Source organism: Eupeodes corollae, chromosome 3, assembly GCF_945859685.1.
Source record: "Eupeodes corollae chromosome 3, idEupCoro1.1, whole genome shotgun sequence".
NCBI lineage: Eukaryota > Metazoa > Arthropoda > Insecta > Diptera > Syrphidae > Eupeodes > Eupeodes corollae.
The window spans coordinates 137,775,590-137,799,342 of record NC_079149.1 but is presented as its reverse complement, the minus strand read 5'-3'; the positions used below and the strand labels follow the sequence as shown (position 1 = coordinate 137,799,342).

Genomic DNA, 23,753 nt, shown 5'->3' with positions numbered 1-23,753 from the left:
AAATTAATCAACTAAATAAAAACAGTACATCTTGTCAGCGAGCTTTTTTTAGACCGATGATTTTCAAGAAAAAGTGAAACGCATATAATTTAATGTTTGTTTTGAAATTAATTTCGGGCAAGTGGCCACCGAAGTGGTGGCTCGAATAAATTCCCAATTTTCGTCTGCTTTTTGTAGTAAATGGGACCGTAAATATCATAAGCTCGAGCTCAACGTCCAAATACATCTATTTTCTATTCTTTCCCGCTGTGACAGCTGACAACTATATTGTCAGAGCAATTTTTTGTTTTATTTCAGTATATGTGTACGTCAGCAATGTCTCCCCTTCTGTTGATAAGTTAAAAAAACAATGTTTGAAACACAAAAAATTTAAGTAAAAGTTAATTAATTAAACTTTCTTTTCGACGCCAGAGGTTAAAACTAAGTTAATTAAGTTTTGCAAACTCATCGGCAGAAACCTGTCAAAAGCCCGACCGACCTAACGCTTGTATTGGGGTTTAGCTATAATTCTGTTCGTAAACCAAACTAAACATAAGTCAAGTGACAGCTGTCAAAGAGCCACCTCCGAAAAATCTCGGAAAGATGGAGCCTACGATTTTATTACAAATGGATGGCTACATTTGTTTTTCGGGCACCCTGCCGTTTTTGAATTTGGTTTTAAGGTAAGGGATTTATTATTATTTTTAAAACTATTAAGTTTTTAAAGTTATAACCACTTACCATAACTTTTGTTCAACAAATTATAAAATCCAACAACTCAATAAAACAAGTAAACTCAAAACTCCATCACATATAAAATAAAAAAAATTTATTCAAATAAACAAACATTCACTTCTGAACAATAAAATCAATAAAATTCAACAATATTTCTCTACAAAACATTTTTTCTTAAAAAACATTTACATGGTATATTTGCTTTCTTTAGGCTAAAAAAACGGTCTTTACACCAAATATCAAAAATAGCACCTAGTTTAGAACTTCTTCATTTTTTAACACGGTCTGCCGCATTATTTTTATAACTTTACAAGATTTACACAGTTTATTTTTTGTTTTATTTATTTTCTTAATTTTTTAAGTACATATTTTTCTATAAAATTATTAAAATTGAAACGTATAGGACTTTTTAAAAAAGAGATACTAGTATTATAATACTAATTGATTCTTATAGTTTTACTAAAAACAAAAAATAATAATATTTAAGTAGGTAAGAAGCAAGTATAGAAGAGTATTGCATTTATTTTTAAAATTTTTGCGAATTTCTTAAAACATAAACGAAGACAGAATTTATCTGTTTAGGTATTTTTTTTAAATAAGTTTTTGAAGCGAAGCCAAATCTTAAAAAAATTGGATAGGTGAATAAAGACAGATGCTAAAATACACAAAGAACGATGTGTATAAAAGTTTGAAAAATACTTTGGCAAAATTCCGTTTCGCTTCGTAATTTATTTATCCTAATTAAAAAATAAAATCTTTTTTAATTTACTCTTTTTTTTTGTTTTTTAAATTACCACCTGACTTAAAAGGCTAATTGGCAAAGAACACGGTTGTTTGTTTTTTTCTTAATAATTAATATTTTACACAATGTGTGGCTTAATTTTTAACTAAATTTAAGCTTAATTTAAAAATTTAAAACTATTTAATTACAAAATTTATTTATAAAAACAAGACAGTATACATTTTTTATTTGAGTTATGGTTTTTTAGTTTAGGTTGGTTTTTAAATTTACATTTACAATTTTTTAAAATACAATATAGGTAGGCAGAGTAAAGGAATCTCGTTTTGTTGTTGTTGTTTTTTTGTTTTGCATACTGTACAAACTTGGTGGTATGTTTCAAAAATATATTCCTTAATTATTGTGGATTTTTCTTTTAATTTTATAAAATACTTTATTTATAAACAAACAAGGGCGAGGATATATTAAAAAAATTATAGATCCAAGTTTTTGATTCATTTAGATAAAAAACTACGGCGTTGTAGTAAGAGCGCGCCTGGTAAGTTTATGGTTTCTGTCCCTTTAGATATTTACACAAAAAAGCCCTTTTTTAAATTATTTGCTCCAAATTAAAAAACAACCTGTTGTTACATTTAATTTTCTAAATATCTGAACACGTCCAAACAGTGACAGTAGTTGGTGAACAAAAATTTAACCCAAACAAATCTTAATCTGGTGAACGGATGCTGACAAATAGTTAAAGTTGCCATTTTGTTTTTTTTTCTACCGTTTAAAATAAGGACATTAATTTTTGTATTATTTAATAAAATGGCTTGGTTATTTTACTAAATCGTTCAAAATCCGGCGCATTTTGCCTCGTTTATTTAAGAGTTATAAATTAAATAATTTTAAATGTTGTACCGAATATATAATCTGTCAAAATAGAGATTTTCTCCTTTTTGTTTAAAAATGTCAAAACAAAACATTTATTTTTGACATTTGGGTAATTGGAGATAAAATTATGCAGCGTAAAAAAAGTGTTGAATATAAAAACAATTTATTCTTAAGGCGTGTTCACATTTCATTTTAAATATTTTTGATAATGTGGGACACATACCAATTTTGAATTTATAAATCTACAGAAAATTTAAATTAATCTCAAAAAATACTCCTTGAATATAATTTTAGATTTTATTGAAATTTTAGTTAAAATGAAGTTCGTCTCAATTTTGACAAGCATGTGTTCAGATTCAGAAAGATTCTTTTTAAACTAGCAAAATATCAAAATATTATGATATCTACCCTGCGTACGTATAATTGACAACCCGTTTAGAAAAAGGTTGTTTACATTTTCAGATACTGGTTCTTTAATTGTCAAACATATTTGAGAATATGAACACCGCTTGTCAGCTGGGTAAATGTGGTTTGTGATAAAAATAAAGCTAAGCGAGCTTTTGTAAAGTACAAACGTACAAGGAAATTTTGAAGCCTAGCTGAAACTCGTCACACACATAAGGAAAACGTTGATTTTTGTACTTGGGCATGAGAAAAATTTCCGCAAGATGGGTGCCGCGTTTGCTCACAGTCGACCACAAACGCAATCGTGTAACAAATTCACAGGAAGGTTTGGCGTTATTTAATCGCAATATGGAGGAGTTTTTTAACCGTGGACGAAACATCACAACACACCAGAGACCAAACAACAGTCAAAACAGTGGGTTTCTAAGGGTGAATCGGCGCCAAAGAAGGCCAAGGTGGGTTTGTCAGCCAATAAAGTTATGGCGACTGTTTTTTGGGATGCACGCGGGATAATCCACATTGACTACCTTCAAAAAGGAAGAACACTCAATGGGGATTATTATGGCAACTTATTGGACCGATTCAATGACCATTTGACAAAAAAACCGACCTCGTTTGGCCAAGAAAAAAGGTCTTTTCCACCAAGACAATGCAAGGGTGCACACATGTGCAGTTGCCATGGCAAAAGTCCATGAATTTGGCTATGAATTGCTCCCTCATCCACCCTATTCTCCAGATTTGGCTCCGAGCGACTACTTCTTGTTCCCAAACCTGAAGAAATGGCTTGGTGGAAAAAGATTTGACTCCAATGATGAAGTCATCTCACAAACAAATGTCTATTTTGAGGTGCTCGACAAATCTTCTTTTTTTTTTGAAGGGATACAAAAATTGAAGAAGCGTTGGACAAAGTGTATAGAGCTCAAGGGAGACTACGTTGAAAAATACAATTATTTTTCTTATAAAAAAATCTGTGTCTTATTCCGAAAGTCACGGACTTATTGACCCGAACTCGTATTCTTATTCCATTCGCAAGAAAAATCAATTTTCCGCTAACTTTTATCGATGGTCATATTGCCCATCTCTTCAAAGCTTTCGTTATCCAATTTACACACATTTTGAACGGTGTTCGCATTGGAATCGTGTAGGGAGAATCATTTTGACGTTTCATCATTTTATTTCGATCCTAATTTTTGAATTGTAGATATATTTTAAAATGAGTTAACACGAAAATTAATTTTATATTTCACTATAGTTTCAAAAAGTTTTGTTTGACATTTATAATTGTCAAAAAGCGTCTTGTCTTTCCACAACTGTGCTTTCAGCAACACCGATTACAGAATCCGACAATGGCTACGGAGGAAATCACTTGTCAATGTTGACATTTGGAGCAAACGAAAAATATCAAAAACCATTCCGAATCTAGCCGAAGCTCATAAATCGGGTCATGTAGAGAAGGAAGTTTAAAGAGCCAACGCGTCTTTAAAAGCTGTGTGTGGTTAATCTTCTTCAAGTAGTTTGTATTTTATGTCAATATTGTTAATCGGATTTTTGAAAAAACTGTACGTGATGAAGTTATAATGGACGGAAAGTGACTTAAGATTTAAGAAAATGTCAATGTCAAAATGTTGACAAATAACGTATTAAATGCCAAACGAGCCTGAAAACTTTTTCTTCGAGAGGGAGATCCAAATAATTTTTCACCTACCGTTAACCTATCATGACTTAACTTTACTAAAACAGACGCCAGACGCACGCTTTCAATAATTCTACTCACAAACTTACAACGCCTGAGGATTTTTCAACAAGTGATCTATATTTTCTTGTTAATGTTGTTGTTTTATTGCATAATATCCGTTTTCTATTATGAAATATTTTTTTAGGGCAAGTTAGGTTTGTGTTGCTGTTTTTGATTTTTGTTTTTTATTTAGTTAAAGTTTTGTATTTTGTTTAGGAATTATGTAGTATGTATGTCTATATGGTGAGGTCAGGTCACTTTAATGTGCTCTTCGTTCATATTCGTGCTCAAGCTCTCGCCTGCGGGTTGATTCAGAGAGTTTTCGCTAAAACAGTTCGTTATGTGGCCGCTCCCTTCCTCCTGCTTGATTACCTGCAGACAATGGTTACTTTGAGGTGACGACGGTGGTTCAGACGATGAGGAACTTCTGCTGGGCGAGTTGAGTTCAGTCGACGATGACAACTGAGTTTGCAGTGGAATAGGAATCTGCGTCACTTTGCCCATAAACGATCGGATCTCTTCAAAGTATGATTCCTCTTGTAAGCCGCCACGATTGTTGCGTCGCAAGCCGCGCAGTCGGTCATCGATGCCGAGGCCCAGAGACGCCGCATCAGCCTCGTGCTTCTTCAAGTGTCTATCGAGATTCGTCTGTTGGCCAAAGCAACGTTCACACAGGGCGCACTTGAATGGACGCTCCTTGTTGTGAATGTTGCGCACATGGCGCTGCAAGTTGCTCGATATGCTAAAGGAACGTTCGCAGTATTTACATTTGTATGGTTGTTCGCCAGTGTGCGTCCGCAGGTGCCGCGTTAGGTTCGCCGATCGCGGGAAAACTTTGCCGCAGAATTTACACGAGTAGCGGTCCTTGTTTTTGACGTTCGATGGCGTTGTTGTTTGATTTGCATTTGCTAAAGCCTCATTATTGTTATTGTTGTTGTTGTTAGTATTGTTATTAGTGCTAGTAGTGTTGGAGTTAAGTCGGGAATTGGTCATAGATGACGCTAGCTGCGGGAGGGAACGTATCAGGTCCTTTTGTTGTGGCCTCAGGAGCTCGAACGCGTTCGCTGGTGGTCGTGGTGGCACAAATGGATTTCTATATTGCAGGGGTATCGCTTTAGCCATTGCTTCCAGCATCAACGGATGAAGTGACGGCGCATGAAAGGGCAGGTTAGATCGCTGTTGGTGATGAAGGTTAGCCTCGTTGCCGGAAGATATCCGTAGCTCTTCCTTCATCAGTGAGTGATTAAGCGCGTTTTGCCGAAATTTTTTCTTACAGTCGTTGAGGCTTATCAGGAGATTGTTATTGTTGTTGTTGTTGTTGTGGCTATTATTATTATTATTCTCAAAGTTCTTATGACTAACAGGACTTGAACTTCGATCTGAAGTTGACGTTCGATCGTTTTGAAGGATGAGATTGCTATTTTCATCTTCGAGCAGCTCATCGTTGCCCGAAGGGGAATTCTTTTTATGATCCAGCCGCAGGTCGAGCGGTTGATCTACATTGCTGGGGTGAAAATGACCGGACGATGACGATGACGTTCGAGTTGCTGGCGACAGATCATAAGGTACATGAGATGCATAAGAGACGGGCGTGTGGCCTAACATCGGGTACACAGACCCTTGCTTTGGACTAGGAAGCATTTTTCTTGGTGAATGATCCTTTTCTCGCATTATTGGCGCCCAGTGAAATTAGATTGAGGTTTACTCTAACCAACCTCGGCTGCAGCATGCAGCTTTCGATTCCGTTGTCCCGCGGTGGTAAGATCGGTGACACAGTTATCCAGAATCCACTCAATAGGAGGTGGGTATTTCCATATTTTGACTGCATTCACCAGCACGGTCAACAACATTCAGCAAATCTAAAAAGAAAAAAAAAAAAATCTTATAATTGGAGCAAATGGAAAGTTAGTGTTCGATATCGTGAACAAATGTTTAAATATTTCTGTAATATTTCAATTCCAAGAATTTTGCGTCTGAACACGTCTAAAAAGTGACAGTTTGTGTCAAAAAGAAACCTTAATTTTAGAAACGGACCCATTAAGTATAAATGTCAGAAACTACGATTTCATATGACTTATGTCACATGTTCGGAAGAATTTGAAGATCTCAATCGATCTTGAAGTGATACCGCTAAGCCTAACTTAGCCACCTTAACTCAGACAACTTCTTGTCATAAATCACCGCAAGAATCAAATAAACACAAGAGAACTCTTAATACAATTTAATGTCAATTTCATCATTTACATATGTGTAGGTACAAATAAGTTTGGCATTTTATTTTGAAGGCATCATGGAAAGGGCAGAGCGATTATTTGTTTCTGTTGTAATTAGTGGCGCGCGTGTACCTTTTGTTACTTTCATGCCCGGTGGCATAAAGCGACAGTAAAAAAGACATACACTTTCCGAAAGTGGCATAAAAGTGTTGTTTTAATTACCGAAAGTCAAACAAGCGGATCTTGGCCACCGCCGCGACGCCATCCATGCCATACCATGCCATGGCCATCTCCATCCACTGCCGAAGCCGATGTTACAGCCATCATTTTTCTTATGCATTGCACACAATTGCAGCAAACTTATAATTACTTTCCCTTGTCAGTCAATCTGGATCTGGTAGTCTGAGCTGAGCTGAGAGTGAGATCAAAAATCGCATCACATTATCTTATAGGAATCTTGAATCTTGGAAAAGCTGTGTCTTTGATCTGCTTGAAGCCTAAGAAGAGTGTTGTCGTCGGTGGACGTTGGCCAAAGTGTATCGCGCAACCAAATCGAAATCAGGTTGTGAACGTTTTCGAATTACGAATTAATCAATGACGATAGCTTGCGACAGCTCTCGGCTTGATTTGGATTATTTTCTGTGCAAGATTATGTGCGAATGCCAACAACTCGAAAAGATCGCTCTGAGCTCTGATGCTGATCGCAGTGATCACCCATTTGGATGCTGCCCGCTCTGACAAATGGCGTCCAAAGTCTGCCAAAGGCAATGTCCGCAAATCATGTCCAGTAAAGGTACCGATATGGAAATACTCCTCTGTCCCACAACAACAACTACACAAAATGACATGAGAGTGTAGGATGAGCATCTGCCATTAATGACAACATTGACGGCACAAACGAAGAAGGCTACGACTATGATGACTATGACGAACAACAAAAGACGACTCGACTTTGACTCCTGATGTTCGTCGAACTAATGATGTTCCTGGATGGTGCTTCAAGTAGCTGTAGGTATACAAACATAACGAGTGGGAGGATGTGCTCTTGTTCTGTTTCTGTTGAAGTTGCAAGAGACATGGCTTGCAGTTAGTTACAACGAATAGATGCAATGCACGCTTTTGGCTTCAGGTAAACTGAACATTGAACACTGAATCAGGCGTTGGCCGTATGGCACCACCATCAACAACAACGGTTTACAGTTGATAGGAAATGAGAGCAGGAAAACATCGCATCAGATGGTAGCATGGTACTGATGGTACCCCCATCAACGCAGACTTTCAGAATAGAACATTCTTATGCGCATTTTTGCTGATTGAGCATTCTGGAACTCCTTAGGTTGGCTTTGGCCATAGGCTGGTTAATTTCATTCCACATACACACATCGATTTCATGCTTGATGCTCGATGCTCGCCTTGTTCCACAAAGGAATGCCTATTCAAATTGCGGAATCCCTAATTCAAGCAATAAGATCGGGAGCCGGGGCGACATCAACCAGAGAAAGAAACCTCCAAGATTTAGTTTATACATATTTATACGATACGAGTATGTTGGTTCTGTCCGGGGCTTAATGCCTATTTTGTGGGCTAGAGAGTTGCTTCCGTAACTTGATTTGGTTTGGCTAACGAAGAAAATGTGGTGCTCCTTTGAAAATGCGCAATTTGGTCGCTGACGTTAAAAGGCAGCTGCGGCGGTGGTGATGGTGACGGTAATGGGGAACGGCAACGGCGCGGCGGCGCTGGCGTAGGTCTGTTCTATAACATTACATTTATACACGACACGAAATGGCCATGAACCACGACCGACGAACGACGCTACGACGACGATGATGATGATGATGATGCATACCGTATCAATTATTGTACAGAAGAACGACATGCGAAGCAGGTATAAATCAATCAATGCCAAAAGAAGTGAGCAAATTACTGGCAAATCTGCACACTTTGCAGGGCAAAGAGCTTCTGTTAATGATGTTGGGCATCAGCAGCTCCTTTGTGACGCGCGTGCCAAATATGATTACAGGCTCTGGTATTTTTCTTCCAAAAGACCAAAACATCGTGTTCAATAGCAATATTAGGTTGCTAAACTTTGAACTACCGTTATTCGTAAGTATACAATACATTCCATTTAAATAGAGTCACTTGGAAAAAAACAAGCGTTATAGTTGAGGAATTATTTTAGTTGGAAAACTTCCAAGATAATTTTTCTGAAGGGACAAAATTGCTTTGGAAATGTCAGAACTGAAAAGTAAAGTGATTCTGAGTTTTGTCAAATAATGACAGATCAGCTTTGTTCCAATCATTCCAATCTATAGACAGTGGCGCCAAATTTTAAACGATTTATTAAAATGTAAAAAGGGTTTTAAATTGAAAGCGAATTTAGGACACTCCTATCTCTTAGTCATAGTCAGTAGCTTCTGACATTCCAAATTAGGTTTGTTTGATTTGTTTTTTCTTCACGAACTGTCACTAAATAGACTTTTCAGATGCACTAATTTTAATAAAATGCAATCAATAAGTAATTTATTATTTTATTATTATAAATTACTGACTTGTAAACATTTAAGCCTCTAAAAATGGTTTACTTGGAATTTGTCGCTAGTATATTTTAAATTGACATAAAATGTACCTATTATCATTGGTATAGACTGTTTTGGTGTTTTTAAGCAAACGAATTGGAGAATACAAACTATCGAGTAACCAAGTAAGGGACTCTTCCGTCATGTAAGCGCTGCTGTGGTCGTTGGTTGGTTGGTTGGTGCAACTCGTTAACGTTTGGTATGCAAGGAAAGACGACATCAACACAACACAAAATAGATTCGTTTATCCGAAAAAAGGAACTTTGCCCCACATTTTACGCAACATCACCTCCTGCTCCCTCTAAAGGTAGGTACCAACATATAGCTTAGACATAGTGATGTAGTGAAGTGCTGCAGGCTGCACGGGTCTAATTAGAGGAAGACCCGAAATGGCCAATATTTTCATTAATTTACAAGACGAGTAGGTTATAGAGCTCAAAGAGTCTACCAGCGAGTCTGGTCTGGTACCGTATATGCAACAACATCAGAAGGCCCAAGCTTCAGCCTTTTACGTTAATCTAGATAAAGATCTATAGAAAAACGAAAAAAAAAGAAGTAACAACTTCGTGCTACCATCGCAATCATCATCGACCGGCCGCCGAATGTTAAAAAGAGACTTGTGTGATCCATAAAAGGTTAACAATGCACATCAAAATGGATGTCTAGTGAAGCCTCTGGTGCCACTACTTGCTGGTTAATAAACCATCTAACAGCCTAGTACATTTTTCTAGCTGGGGCTTCAAGCTTGAAGCTTCAACATCTACAATACAGTATGCAGTATAGATTCCGATGAGAGTGTGGACCGGAGGATTTATTGTGTTTCGATACGAAAATGATACAGCCAGCGACTGTGGAATTCGCAATTCACAATGCTGTAGGTCCATCTATGTCTTATATATACTGGTCTGGCACTTGAGTGTACCGTGTACACTATTGTACACTTGTACAGGTACACTTCAACTCTCCAACTTCAGGTCCAGCTCCAGCTGCTGCAATATCCAGTTTCGGTTAAAGAGCGTTGTTGTTTATATTATATTAAATGGCGTTCAATTCAAAAATACATATCTAAAGTAGCTCAATGGAATATGAAGAAAATTTTACTTTTACAACAAAAATGTTGTCCGGTTAAAAAGTTATTTATTTATTTTTGTTTTGTTGTTGTTGTCGTTTGCAATATTGGAGCAGCAGCAGCGAGAAGGAGTTGGAATGGCGTTAACTTTGGCAGGTTGCAATATGAACTCGCTTAAATTAGTTTTGTTTCCGTTTGAGGCTTGCGGGATACATTAGAAACAAAACTGTATGAATTATTACTATGTTGGCGTCAAAGAAGGAAAAACGCGACCAACGCTTATTTTTGGAGACAGTCAATAAGTTTGTAATGTCAGACTTTTACTATAGGGTGCATAATAGGCTGCATAAGAAGTTTCGACAGTTCTTGTCTATGGTTTGACAACTGAAAATGTCAACTGTCATTTGTGATATTTCTGTTCAATAAGATTTGGCAATTCATTATAAAACATTTAACGCTAGAAGATAGCTTCCAAATTATAGAAATTTACTGAAAAAAAAACTGTTTGTGAAGTTGATAGAGCCCTTCATCCCAAAAATTGTGTTTAGTGATAAAGCTGTTGTCTGGTTAAATACTAAAGCCATAAACGAATCACCGATGGCCAGAATTTTTGAAAAATTGGACTGATTCGAAGCCTCTTTCTACAACAATTACTTCAATTTTATTTTAAGAAGCCCAAAACTTTTATTCCGATGAACAAAATTGTTCCTTTTTCTTTAAAGGAATCCAAGTATTGTGAAAAAAATCAGAATATTAAAATTGTTGCGATTGTCTGGCTCCCTGTTGCACGAGTCCGTGCTACGCGGACTCCGCGGATGATTGCGATGTGCATGTGCAAAAACCTTAAATCGATAACCACTATTTGAACACGCCCCCGAAATATCAATTTAAACAGTGGCAGCGAACATCATTATTAAATTATATTGATAAGGGTAGTCTTACACTACTGATAAACTTGAACTGGGCCTTAATGTCAGTTTAAATTTATGAATTACTCTTTCCAATGTCAAATACTTAAAATGTCACTCACATTCTCTCATAAGATTTATAACTGGAGCTGGATTTTATTTCGAAAATTCCTCAAAACATTTCTAATCGATTGAAAGTAATTTTCTGGAAAATCCAATCAACTATCAATATACTCCACGATGAAAAGAAAGCTGCTCGTAAATTCGTTATAGCTAGTAGGAAGATATGAGTACATATATTTTTCTGATTCGTATGCTCGTACTCGTATGTTAAAAGATTGACATGGCATTCGCCGTCGTCGTCGTCCGCGTCGGTCGTCGACGTACATACAGTGCCATCAACTAAAATTATCAGCTAACCAACAACGGAACGGCCAGTGTGCTGTGCTGCACTGGTGCTATAGGTGCAATAGATAAACCTGAAAAAATTTAAATTTGTTGTCCTACCCACATGAGATTGGACGTATTTATACTCGGTAACATGCGGTAGCAGAAGCAGAACACACATCACATGTATGTAGGAGAAGGAGATCCTTTGGGTCCAGGTCCATAGATCCCCTTACTGATAAGGTGGTGCATTTGCCAAATGGTAAATTGGATGGCACACGACACTCTCCTATGACGTAGTCCGTGTGGAGTCTCTTTTTTTTGTGTACGTGCAGAGCACACAGAATGTAGAAATATGTATATCCGGACAAGGTATATAGTTACCTTACTTACTCGACAATGACGACGACCGACGACAACAACAAACAAAACAACGATGGACGGTAGTTTTTGATCTAAAACAAGCAGTATGGGGAAAGAAAGGAGCTCATTCCCGAAAGCAATTTAACTATGGATGCCGGAATTTGCGAGCTACAGTGGTGTCAAGATAAATTTGTATAGTTCCGAAAATAATAGATTTGAAGAAAGAGGATTGAATGTAGGACCACCCTAAAATTAGACGGATGCATCATATCTTTACTTTAAAGCTTTTGACATTTACCAACTAATTGACTTGAAACCGTATAATTTATCGAATGCTTCATATCTTCTGTCAGAAAATAAGGAATGGATCATGTCTTATGAATGTCAGAATGTAGAGATTGACATTTGTCAAAAAATTGAATCGTATTAAAAAATTGATGCTAATGCGTCAATACCTATGAACATGCAATGCAAATTTAACCCAGAATTTAAAACTACTTGAACAAGATTGAGAATCCTACCACGTGTGTCGTACGTCACTGCGTCACTGCGTCACAGCATTGAGCGTTGTGAGTTCAGTGTGACGTTTGGGTTATTTTTCTAGGTGTCAAAAGAATCAACACTACGTTTGGATGTTATATAAAAACAGCTTATTCTGTGGGATGAGCTGTCAAGTTCAGATTCCATTAAACTTAAGAAAATAATGCAAAATAACAAATATTTAATAGTTCTACTTTAAAAAAAGTTTTTCAATGTTTTCGCATTATTGCACCATAGTTAGCGCGTCTCGTTGTCGGCTGGGCGCACAATAGCAAGAAGATCAGCTAGCGGCAATATTAGAAGGACCACGAAGAAGGGGTTTTTATCAGCAGCGAGAGTCCGACCACATCCAACAAATAAACCGAACACCAAACTGGATCAAATAATAGTAATTTAAGAAAGAAAATTATTTTTGTCGAAGTAAAGTAACATTCGGTTTTGGCCACAGCGCAGCCGCAGCTTATATCGCTCAGTTGCATCCAAATCCAAATCCTAAACCGAAGGTGCATATGCGCTCGCTTAGAAAGTAGAAAGTGCCTGTGATGATGCCCCTTTGCTGCTGCCTGCTACATATTTGTTTTAATGATATAGCATGCGGTGGTTGGTGGCTCCGTCAACAACAGCAGCAGCAGCCTCATCTAAACAACCATCACCCATCTTAAAGACGACGGCGATAGAGAGGATGAAGAAGATGAAGGCTCTAGTCAAGCCACGGGATGCGAAGCGACAGCCTCTGGTCAGGCCAAGCACCAAACTCCACAAATCTGCTCTGCTTTTGCTTCTGCTGTGATTGAAAACAGATCGTTGCTGATCACCTGGTGAGCTGAACTGAACCATGGCTCTTGCTCTAGATGAGCTAAGTCGCACGTCATTTAACGGTTTTTGCATAGGTACATAAAAATTGCATATATGCACTTTCATGATGATGAGTGCTTTTGCTTTACTTTGGCTGCTTTTACATCCAGCACCAGGACCATGAAAGTGAAATAATGAAAATAGCAGCATCCTATGCCCGCAAAACCGATCAAAGCTATAAGCACCCCGCATCCGCGTTAGCGTTAGCGTCAGCATCCATTTTGTGTGCTGCCGTCTCCGTCTAATGAAGTGTTTTGGCCTGCTAGTTATTGTTTATAACAAAATAAACTTATTATGAGTTTAATGTTGATGTCGGCTTGTCTCGGTGCTGTCTTAAGTCACAGCCTAGAGACTATATGTAAATAGTGAAGGGCAGCGCGTCTTAAAGTTTTATAATCCGACAGCACAGCCACGATCTTCGATTTTGTATGGATACCAAATAACGAAACTATCCGATTTGTTTTCGATGAGCACATCCGTTAGAAGTTAGATAGATGGGGGATAAATAATCCGTTTGATCTTGTGATGGAACATTTTCTTAAAATCTCTAAATGCATTCCAGGCTTTGAGCTCTGGGCTCTAGCTCTGGCAATGGCAAAGCATTTCATTGTGTAAACAAGCCAAAAGTGTCAAGTGTCACTCAAATGACATGGTTTTCTTTTACCCTAACCTACCGATATATGTATACTGAGTGTCTAGTAGGCTATATGGAAGACTAAAAGTTGCTTAGACGATTATGAAGGAATTCACGTGTTATCTCGTTTTGGGTCTTCTCTCTGGCTACCTGATGCTGATGAACGCCCACCACACCACACCACACCACACTTCGATTTGATTATATCGAATTCAAATACAGAAGACAAGACGACGACGATGACGAAGAAGTGATATATTTTTGGAGTTGTTGTTGTATTTTTAAAAAGGTTTGGCTGTGGATTAGATGTGTAATTATTTCCACTTTGTAACTTTTTATGTGCACTTAGGCATTTTGGATACTTGTTGTTTTTTTTTAGATCAACTGAGTTTTGAATACTCGTATATTGACACAGTGTAGGCTTATTTATTTGGTGATCCATTGTTGGCGGCCTTCGTTCTGTCAAAAAATTGAACAACGTCCACAGTAGTGGTTTGACATATGGTTTTTATTTCTTTTGGTGGTTCGGGTATTGATTGATCATCGCATGAGTTATCGAACAAGATAAGTGAACACGCCTTGGAATTTATGTACAATGTACACTTAAATAGCCAGATTATCTAGAAAACCGGGAGTTCTTCCGCATCATATGACATGTGGTAGTTGTTCTGCATTCCTTATAAGTTGATATGAGTCTTCGAGAAGGTTTTTCTTCTATTTATTTTTGTTGAAGACCTTTGAGGACAATGGCGTTTGAGGTTAATGCGTTAGACAGAACTTAGATGATTTTGAAAATTCCAAATCCTATCAAAAGAATAATTACATTGCTGTCTTTTTGTGTAAATCTTTTGACGTCACTCTAAGTAAAATGCTCAACAATACAATAACTGTAAAGTTGTTACAAAATAGAATCGATTTGAATGTTTTTAAAATGGCGCCCAATGTGAGGTGAATGCAAAAACTTTGTTTTCCGCTTTTTTATGGTCAAATTTTGATGACACTCTAAATAAAGGGCTCAAATGTGAAATGAATTCAAAGTTAATATTAAATCAAGGGTACATAACCATAAAATGGAAAAAATGTAAATGTTTTTCAAAAGGCTTTGCTTTTCTCCTTTTTTGTGCTCAAATTTTATCGTTATCACAAATGAAAGTCTCAAATATAAAATAACTTTAAAATTATAAAAATTTACGAAAACAGCTTATTGTTGCAAATCCATTAAGAATAAACAGTTGGAATGTTTTCTTTTAAATGGCGCCCAATGTGAGATAAGAAATAAACAAATAAAATGATATTTTCTTGATTTTTGGATGCTTTGTTTGTGTCAAGGCTACGTTTTTTATCCCTTGTGAATTGTTAAAGCCTCTGCTGTCTTGTTAATCATTATTGCATATTCACCTACGATCTTTATTGTAAAAATGCAATTTAAAAGAAATCCAAGAAAGAAAAAAAAAAACTAGAAACTAAATTGCTCCTCAATTTCCAAACGTCTTTAAGCAATACCTTTAAAACATAGCATCTCGTAAGCGTGTCTTGAGTTATCTTAGCATTCTTTTGGATTGGTATTTTTTTTTATTTAAGATATATTTTTTTTCTCGCGCGTTTAAATTGTGCCTTCGGATAACAAGCTATACAGCGCAGGTAAAGCCTCGTCATGAGATCACTTCATGTGGGCTAGCCTAACCAGCCATTGCCAACGAGGATGACGACAGTTTAAGAGCGGTTGGTTAATATTCTGTAAATCTATCTATCTATCTAACTATCTGTATCTGGAGCACTTTTTAAAGTAATTATGGAAATTGCGAAATGAAACGGGTTTTTCGTGTGATTAAAATATATGGTTGCACTATGAGAGGAGAGGCAGTTATTTAGTTTTATTTTTTTCTTCTTTACTTGTTTATTTTAGACCTACTATCAACCTGATCGTGTCTTCCGTCCGTCCGTCCGTTCATTGGCAGAATCGTCTACGCGGACAGAGTCTATTCAATATTCATGTGGATCTACGATGGTGCCAGTTCATTTGATGCAGTATTGCAAAATGAAAGAGAAATTAATTGAGATTCTATAAAGCACTAGGTGTCCCAGTGTAATCATCGGTAATTGGGTCATATAATTAAAAATGTAGATGCAAATGTTGTAAAAGCTAAATCAAGTATCTAAGAGATTTGGTAACTATACAATTGAACTTTTTTAAATCGAGCATGTCTGACCTGACAACAGACATATCAATTTAAAGCGAAGCTAACTTATTTGGAACAAATCAAATTCAGAGATTAATTGAGATGGTTAGGAACTTGTCAAGTTTGACAACCATTTTATTAAAGAAACAGTTTATATGAACAAGTCTAAAAAGCGACAGTTTGTGAACAAATTCAAACAAAAAAACCTTATTCAGGTTAACGCACTTATTTGGTTGAAACTTCAGAAACTAATAAGTTATATGATTTAAGCAAATAACTGAAACTTGTCAAGTTGGATAACTATTTTATTAAAGAAACAGTTTACATGAACACGTCCAAAAAGCGACAGTTCGTGAACAAATCAAAACAAACAAACCTTATTCACGAGAACGTACTTACTTGTTTGAAATGTCCGAGACCCATAAGTTATATGATTTAAGCAAATTATTGAAAATTGTCAAGTTGGAAGACTATTTTATTAATGAAACAGTTTATATGAACACGTCTAAAAAGTGACAGTTCGTGAACAAATCAAAACAAACAAACCTTATTCACGGGAACGTACTTACTTGTTTGAAATGTCAGAAACTCATAAGTTATATGATTTAAGCAAATTACTGAAACTTGTCAAGTTGGAAGACTATTTTATTAAAGAAACAGTTTATATGAACACGTCTAAAAAGTGATAGTTTGTAAAAAAATTAAAACAAACAAACCTTATTCAGTTTAAAGCACTTAATTGTTTGAAATGTCAGAAACTCATAAGCTATATGATGTAAGCAAATTACTGAAATGTTAAAAGATCACATTTTTACCAAAGTAACTCAGGTATATGTACGTTCAAAATGTTTAGCTATTATGCAACAGCTTTTTAAATCAGTGAATTGAATTAAATGTTTAAAATATTTATTAATAAAACATTAGAGATGTCTAAGCAGATGCAGGTTATGGTGTAATTAAATTTGACTTGCTAGGTTAACAGCTTCCATGGTTACAAATAAAAACCTGAGTATATATGATCTTCTGATCCAGTCTTTTGCTAATTTATTGCCATTTGATTAATCTTTGATCTCGATTTATGCTCTGCATGCAGCCACAAACAGACAATACATCGTCGAACACAAGTAGCTTCGAATTGACGGACAAATGAAGAACGAAAAAAAAACGATATACAAACAGAAAAGAGAAATGAAGCTGCATCGCCATTATTTACCGCCGCGGTATAAGCCCGTCATATAGGTAGCAGCAGCATCCAGAAACGAAAATTTAACACCTCTATAAAGCTAAACCAATCAACGCAAACGACGCACAGTCGAATGATGATGGTAAATCGAACGCAGCGATATTGAGAGAGCTCTGCAGTTCAGACCGTTGAGATTTATTTATCGATCGATCAATCAAATGAACCCAACCTCTGCCCCACCTATTCTATAAGCCAGCAGCATTGCATTTTTCCATCCAATTCAAAGTCGAACATAATTTCAACGGAACAATTGGCCTGGTGCGCTTTGACGTCGGAATTCGTGCAACTATTCATTGCGCGTACGCGCTTTTTAAATTATATATCGATGCTTACTGACCATCAGGCCAGGCCAAGACGCTTGAAAATCATAAAGTCAAATCAAAGATTAATTATATCCTCGTTATAAATCTTTTTCAAGCATTAATAGACGAACTGCGCATGTGCTTGATGTGCACCATCAGCGTCGCGTCTCGTCGGTCGTCATCATTATAACATCCCTACCATGTGGAGGCGAGCAGAAGAAAAAGCACGATCTTCATCCGAAGCCATCACACCATCCAGTCGAAGGGTCATCAATTTCTAGGTTGAACGCTAAGAAAATTCCAATGGTTGACCTGGAATTATGCCACCAACGAATGGACGAGGGTCGACTCCTCTGTTCGTATATTGAAGAACTAAAACATTAAAAAAAAAAGTGCTTCCTGTCAGTAAGCCGAGTGTGCACAGCGACGATGGCGGCGACGACGGACAGCGAGCACTCAATATGAATCTCAATCTGTCAGATCAGATGGATGGTAGCACGTCTGCTGCCACATGCATTGACTACGCGGAGGAGCTGCTGTTGATGTAGCAGCATCAGCAACAGCAGCAGCAGCAGCAGCAGCTGACGAACGATTGCGGGTAAGTTCCAACCTTTTCATTCTGTTTTCTATAATTTATTGGCTCTTTGCGAAATCATAATCATAACAATAATGGAATTATGGTAAAACATGGGTCTAGAGATCAAAGCGCAGAAAGTGTCGAAATCGATCTGGGAGAGTATTCCCTGAGACAAAGACTCCAACTTAAGCAGCGACCGACTGACAGACGCGACGTTCAACGACGATGTCGAATAGTGGTAACAAACTATGACTTCGGAAAGCGACCGACGACTTCGACGCGACGTCGGGGTCGCTGAAGTAGACGTCAGCTTCATCGATATCGGTAGCTAGAAAATTGGCACAGTTGTACCTCTAATCACACTTAATAACTCTTGAAATTGAAGTCAGCCAGTTGGATTTGATGGACGAAGCTCAGCTATGGGCTGGGACTGGGAATGTTCATTTAAAATGTACGCCACAGCCACCGTCCGTCATCCACCGGGCACCGACTGCCCGCCACGCTACCACCGAAGCCTCGCGAGCGATATATATCGTTGAGATGATGGAAACGGATCCGATCTTGGCCTCCACCTATTTACCTGCTTTTTCCTATAAGCTCTTATAGTGAGGAGTTAGAAGACGAAGAGGTTCTGTTATAAGTTTGCTTTGGCAGTTTGAAGGCTGTATGACTTAGGCTTTGATGTAATTCAGCGTAGTTTTCATAGAAGAGTACTAGATACAGCATACCACCGTTGCTTGAGATTGCTGATCGATATGGAAACCCCTAATTACTTCTGACTAGATCGATACCCTTGTTTTTTTTTATATAAAAATAAATATAGACACTGAAATACAAAGTTGAATTATGTTGTTGGCTCTGAATCGATATCAATATAGAAGTTCTATACCATTTATTATGTTGCACCAATATTTTGTTAAGAATTAGAATTATTTGAAGCAGTTTTTAACAAAGTCTAACAAAATGTGGAAAATTAGAAGACATTTCGTAATCACTGTAAAACTGCGTTGACAGCTTTCAGCAAACATCTGGATTCCAAAAACTAAAAACAAGGCATCAAATTTCTATAACTAAACTAACACACAAAAATTAGAAGCATGTTTTAACTTTACTCAGTCTTTTTAGAGCTTATTTTTATTGGTTTTCAATTATTTGCCTAAGACCTTAATATTTAATCAACGTTTATTTTTAAGTTTATATTTGGATTTCGGAGGAGAGAAAACAATTTGTTTATTTACTTAAACTCCATAGCTTCGAAAACAAACGTAAATAGAATTAAACTGATGCAATATAATATATCAATTATCCATAATAGGGCGCTTGGAGAAATCTATATAATCAAGATAAAATCAATTATTCAATTAGATTAACTAAGCAGGTAGTAATTTAATCTTCAACTCTGCTGATTTGCATATAGTAAAGAATAAAATCTTATGAAAGTTTCTTACGGATTTTGAAATATTTCCATTATGTCACTTTGACAGATTTGCTCATTTGAAGTGTCAATGAATGTGGATTTTATTTCAGGAACTTATGAAATTTAAACAATTCTACACCGAGACGCAAATACATTTTCAAACAAGAGGTCAGTTGCAACAATTTAAGCACGAAACATGAGAAGTCCTCGCTGCAACCAAATTCTTCGATCAATTTGGAAACAAACAAACCTGTCAGCAAGACAAAATATTATAACTTCTTTCCTCATTTCGAATGAAACAAGGACCGATGATACCGCCAGCGTGTAAGCGCCATAAAACAGGGGCGTGATTATTCGCGGAGGATCGTTTTCAATTCAACTTTTCAAATTCGACTAGCGTCGTATTTCCTTATTACCGAATTCGCGGCAAAGAGAAAATAGTTCTTCGTATATTCCAGTGATTTGACACTTTTGATTTGACTTTTTCTTTCAGTATTCCAGTGATTTGACACTTTTGGTTTGACAGCTTTCCATTAAATTTGTTTTGATTGAATTTGTGAAATGTGCGGTGAATAATTCAATAAACAATATTTAATTTAAAAAATGGATTTTTTTTTGTGTATTGTGGATAAATTATAACAAAATTAAGATAAACCTTACTCACATTTTTATATAATTGCAATCGAGACAGAATCCATGAAATCGAACAGTGAATAATACTGAACACTTTTGCCTGTCAACTCGCCAACAAACATTATGACATTTCAAATTCGCCTTCGAATTCGTTAATTGGTCGAAACAAAGGAGGCGAAAGCGAAGGCAATAATTGAAAAATACCAAACTCGCTATCGCTAGCAAACCGATTCGACGCAAATCCCATAATCAGGCCCCAGTCAGTTTTAATGGTTGTAATAATGATTCGTGGATGGCTTAAGTATTGTCTTCGTACCGCATACGACGAAACGCAATTTATAGAAATGAGTTTTTCAATACAAATGGAAGAAGTCCCCTATTAACTCCTTGCATCTTGCAAACGTTCATAATTTTGGAGCGTAATTTTGGCATAACAAGATTCACGATGAGTTGCTAAACCTTGCTGAACAGAAATGTCACCACAGTTTGATATTTTCAACTGCTAAATTATGGGCGACATCTATTGAAGCATGTTTAGCAGATTTAGGTCTGTTTGATTTTACCGATTGAATTTCTTTCAAGGCAAACTTTCATAATTTTGGAGAGTTATTTTGGCATAACAAGATTCACGATGAATTGCTTAACCTTGCTGAACAGAAATGTCATCACAGTTTGACATTTTCAACTGCTAAATTGTGAGCGACATCTATTGAAGCATATTTAGCAGATTTAGGCATGTTTGATTTCACTGATTGAATTTCTTTCAAATCAAATTTTCATAATTTTGGAGCGTTTTTTTGGCATAACAAGATTCACGATGAATTGCTTAACCTTGCTGAACAGAAATGTCACCATACTTTGACACTTTCAACTGTTAAGTTATGGGTGACATCTATTGAAGAAAATGTCATCACAGTTTGATATTTCAACTGTTAAATTATGGGCGACAATCTATTGAAGCATGTTTAGCAGATTTAGGTTTGTTTAATTTCACGAATCGATACTGTTTTAACGTCTTCATTTTCACTATTTTTACAATAGGGAACAAATAATTTCCTGGTTAATAAAGGTCTGGCTAAATGAAGAAATTATGGAATCTAAGTGTTTTGGTCTTGACAGAATTTACTATTTGAAAATTTAAGCTACACTTTAAAACTATTTGACGTTTAAAGAACGTCTGGATCTGAACTTTGAACTGAGAAAAACAAAAAGTTTCACAGTTATCAGACTCATATCGGAGGCTATATTAGTAAAAGACTATCAATCTTATCTTGTAAGCCTTGGCAAACCTCTTTTTCGTTGGGACCCATAAGGAAAATTCCCGTTTGACATTTTCAATAGTTCTTAATTAAGGCTCTGTTTGCATAAATATATTTTCATTCCACAAATAACTCACTCACATAAATTTGACTGAAGTCATTTAAGGCGCCTCTTTTTCCTATAAACAACATACATAAGTAACTCATCCGAAATGACAACCCAAAAAGACATCCTGTACAATATCGAGTACTTATATAAAAATGAATTATTATTTAATATTTTTAAAGTTGTAAACGTTGAAGTTGAAATGAAAACCAAACCATGTTTGCCAAACGCTCACGCTAGCAACCTTTGAACTTATCCACCCCCATCCCTCGAAACCATCAAAAACATCAAAACCACCACAAACCGTTAGTTAATCACCGAGACAGAGGGCATAATCACCGACTAAAAAACAATGAAAGCGCGAACAATCCGCCCCCACATGCATATTGAAAGACAAATTAAATTCTATCGTTCCATAAGCCCAAATAGGCAATGCCACAGCCTGTCCAGCACCAAGCACCACCACCATACTCTCTCAGAAAGACAGGACCATTAACCGAAGAGTACTCTTGAAACCATAGATATACAAGATCCAAACCAACATCCCAGATTCATAGCCATAGCCAAAACGATCAACCTTCTGAGCGTCTTGTGCAATGAATGAGTTAGCAATTTATTATCCATTGCTGCAGCATAACAACAAATTATTACCATTAAAATGCAAATTTGTCGTCTTATGCAGCAGACACATCCAGAGTGCGACTGTATCTTAAGCTTATAAGCAGAATTTCAAGCCGATTCTTCGGATTCGGTTTCGGATTGAGCTTGGGGTTTTTTGTCGCGCTATGTTGCAGAGCAATTTGCTTGGACATATTTCGTTTTCAGCCTACCTACGCCATGCCACCGCCAGGCCGCTGCGCTGCAACGTATGCAGTTCTTGACGCCGCCACCACCACTGCATCTATCTCTACCTATCTGTATCCATCCATCCATCCATCCATCTATCTATCTATCTATCCAATCTAAGTCTCACTGACGTAACAAGTATAACGCTTTAGCCGAATTTGCATTTTGTACAGTTTGCTTGTCTATCTATATGATCTAGACGCCCGCTTTATGGAATTATGTATTTACATTTTATAAAAGAATATATCTTTACATCCACCATATTGCATTGAAACTTCACAACGTCGCCACCGTCGCATCCCATCCCGTCCCATCTCGTCCATCCATAGCCGGTTTGAGGGCGTGGCGGGCGTCGAAGTGCGACTTATTCAGCTATTCAGCGTAATTCTAAATCCATCCGTCAAAAACCATTTTCTAAGCCTTGTTTCAGTTGTATTACCATGTAAAATAAAATTTGGAAATATTCAATCTTTTTTATGTATCTAGGACGCAAATATAGCACGCACTCCATTTTTAATATGCGTATTTTTGTTATGACATCCGAACCTGCCGGCCTTCGAGCGGGAAGCCACATACCCCCGGCCCTGGACACATCATTCGAGATATCCGAGGGGAATAACGCATCTTAAATTTGATTTATATCTCCAAGCCCTCAAAGCCAGTGCAAGTCGAGTGTGAGATGATTTGATAAAGCGATTTATTCGCAACTTATAAGAAATGTGCATATTTAAATAGAAAACAAAAAGTGTGAACCAAAAAACGAACAAATCATCAACAAGGTTGTTCAATGAAATCACAAAACAAAATTTTATGTATATTTTTCGAATTGGGTTAGGTTGGTGTTTTTTGGAATTTATATCGCAACCTTAATCAATTTTTCTGTTTTTATTCTGCATGTTATGAATTTGATGTCGATCTGTGATGGATAAGGCATTTATTGAAAAAAAAACATTAAGCGGGTCATACTGTAAGAAGAACCTCGTCAAATCTAGAACAGACTTCAACATCTCAATTGCGTAGGCAGGCGCAAACAGAGCCAGAGCTCTAGCTTCTAAACTTGTACACATACTTTGCTTAGGTTATGTAGGTACGAGTGTATCCAAGTTCTCGTAGACTGCTGTAAGACCACTTATGCAAATATGAATTTCGGAATTTATTTGGTCAAAGCAAACAATTCAA

General features: G+C 36.8%; 1 protein-coding gene across 2 annotated transcripts in view; it reads right to left on the bottom strand.

Annotated features, from left to right (window-relative positions):
* Positions 1-782: 782 nt before the first annotated feature.
* LOC129950221 (homeobox protein 4) overlaps positions 783-23,753 on the bottom strand; it is a 77,172-nt gene continuing 54,201 nt past the window's right edge. For both annotated transcript variants that reach the window (XM_056062073.1, XM_056062074.1), the window contains one exon: positions 783-6,325. In XM_056062073.1, the coding sequence (XP_055918048.1) occupies positions 4,716-6,137 (1,422 nt within the window). In that variant the 5' untranslated portion in view covers positions 6,138-6,325 and the 3' untranslated portion in view covers positions 783-4,715. The remainder of the gene's footprint in view (positions 6,326-23,753) is intronic.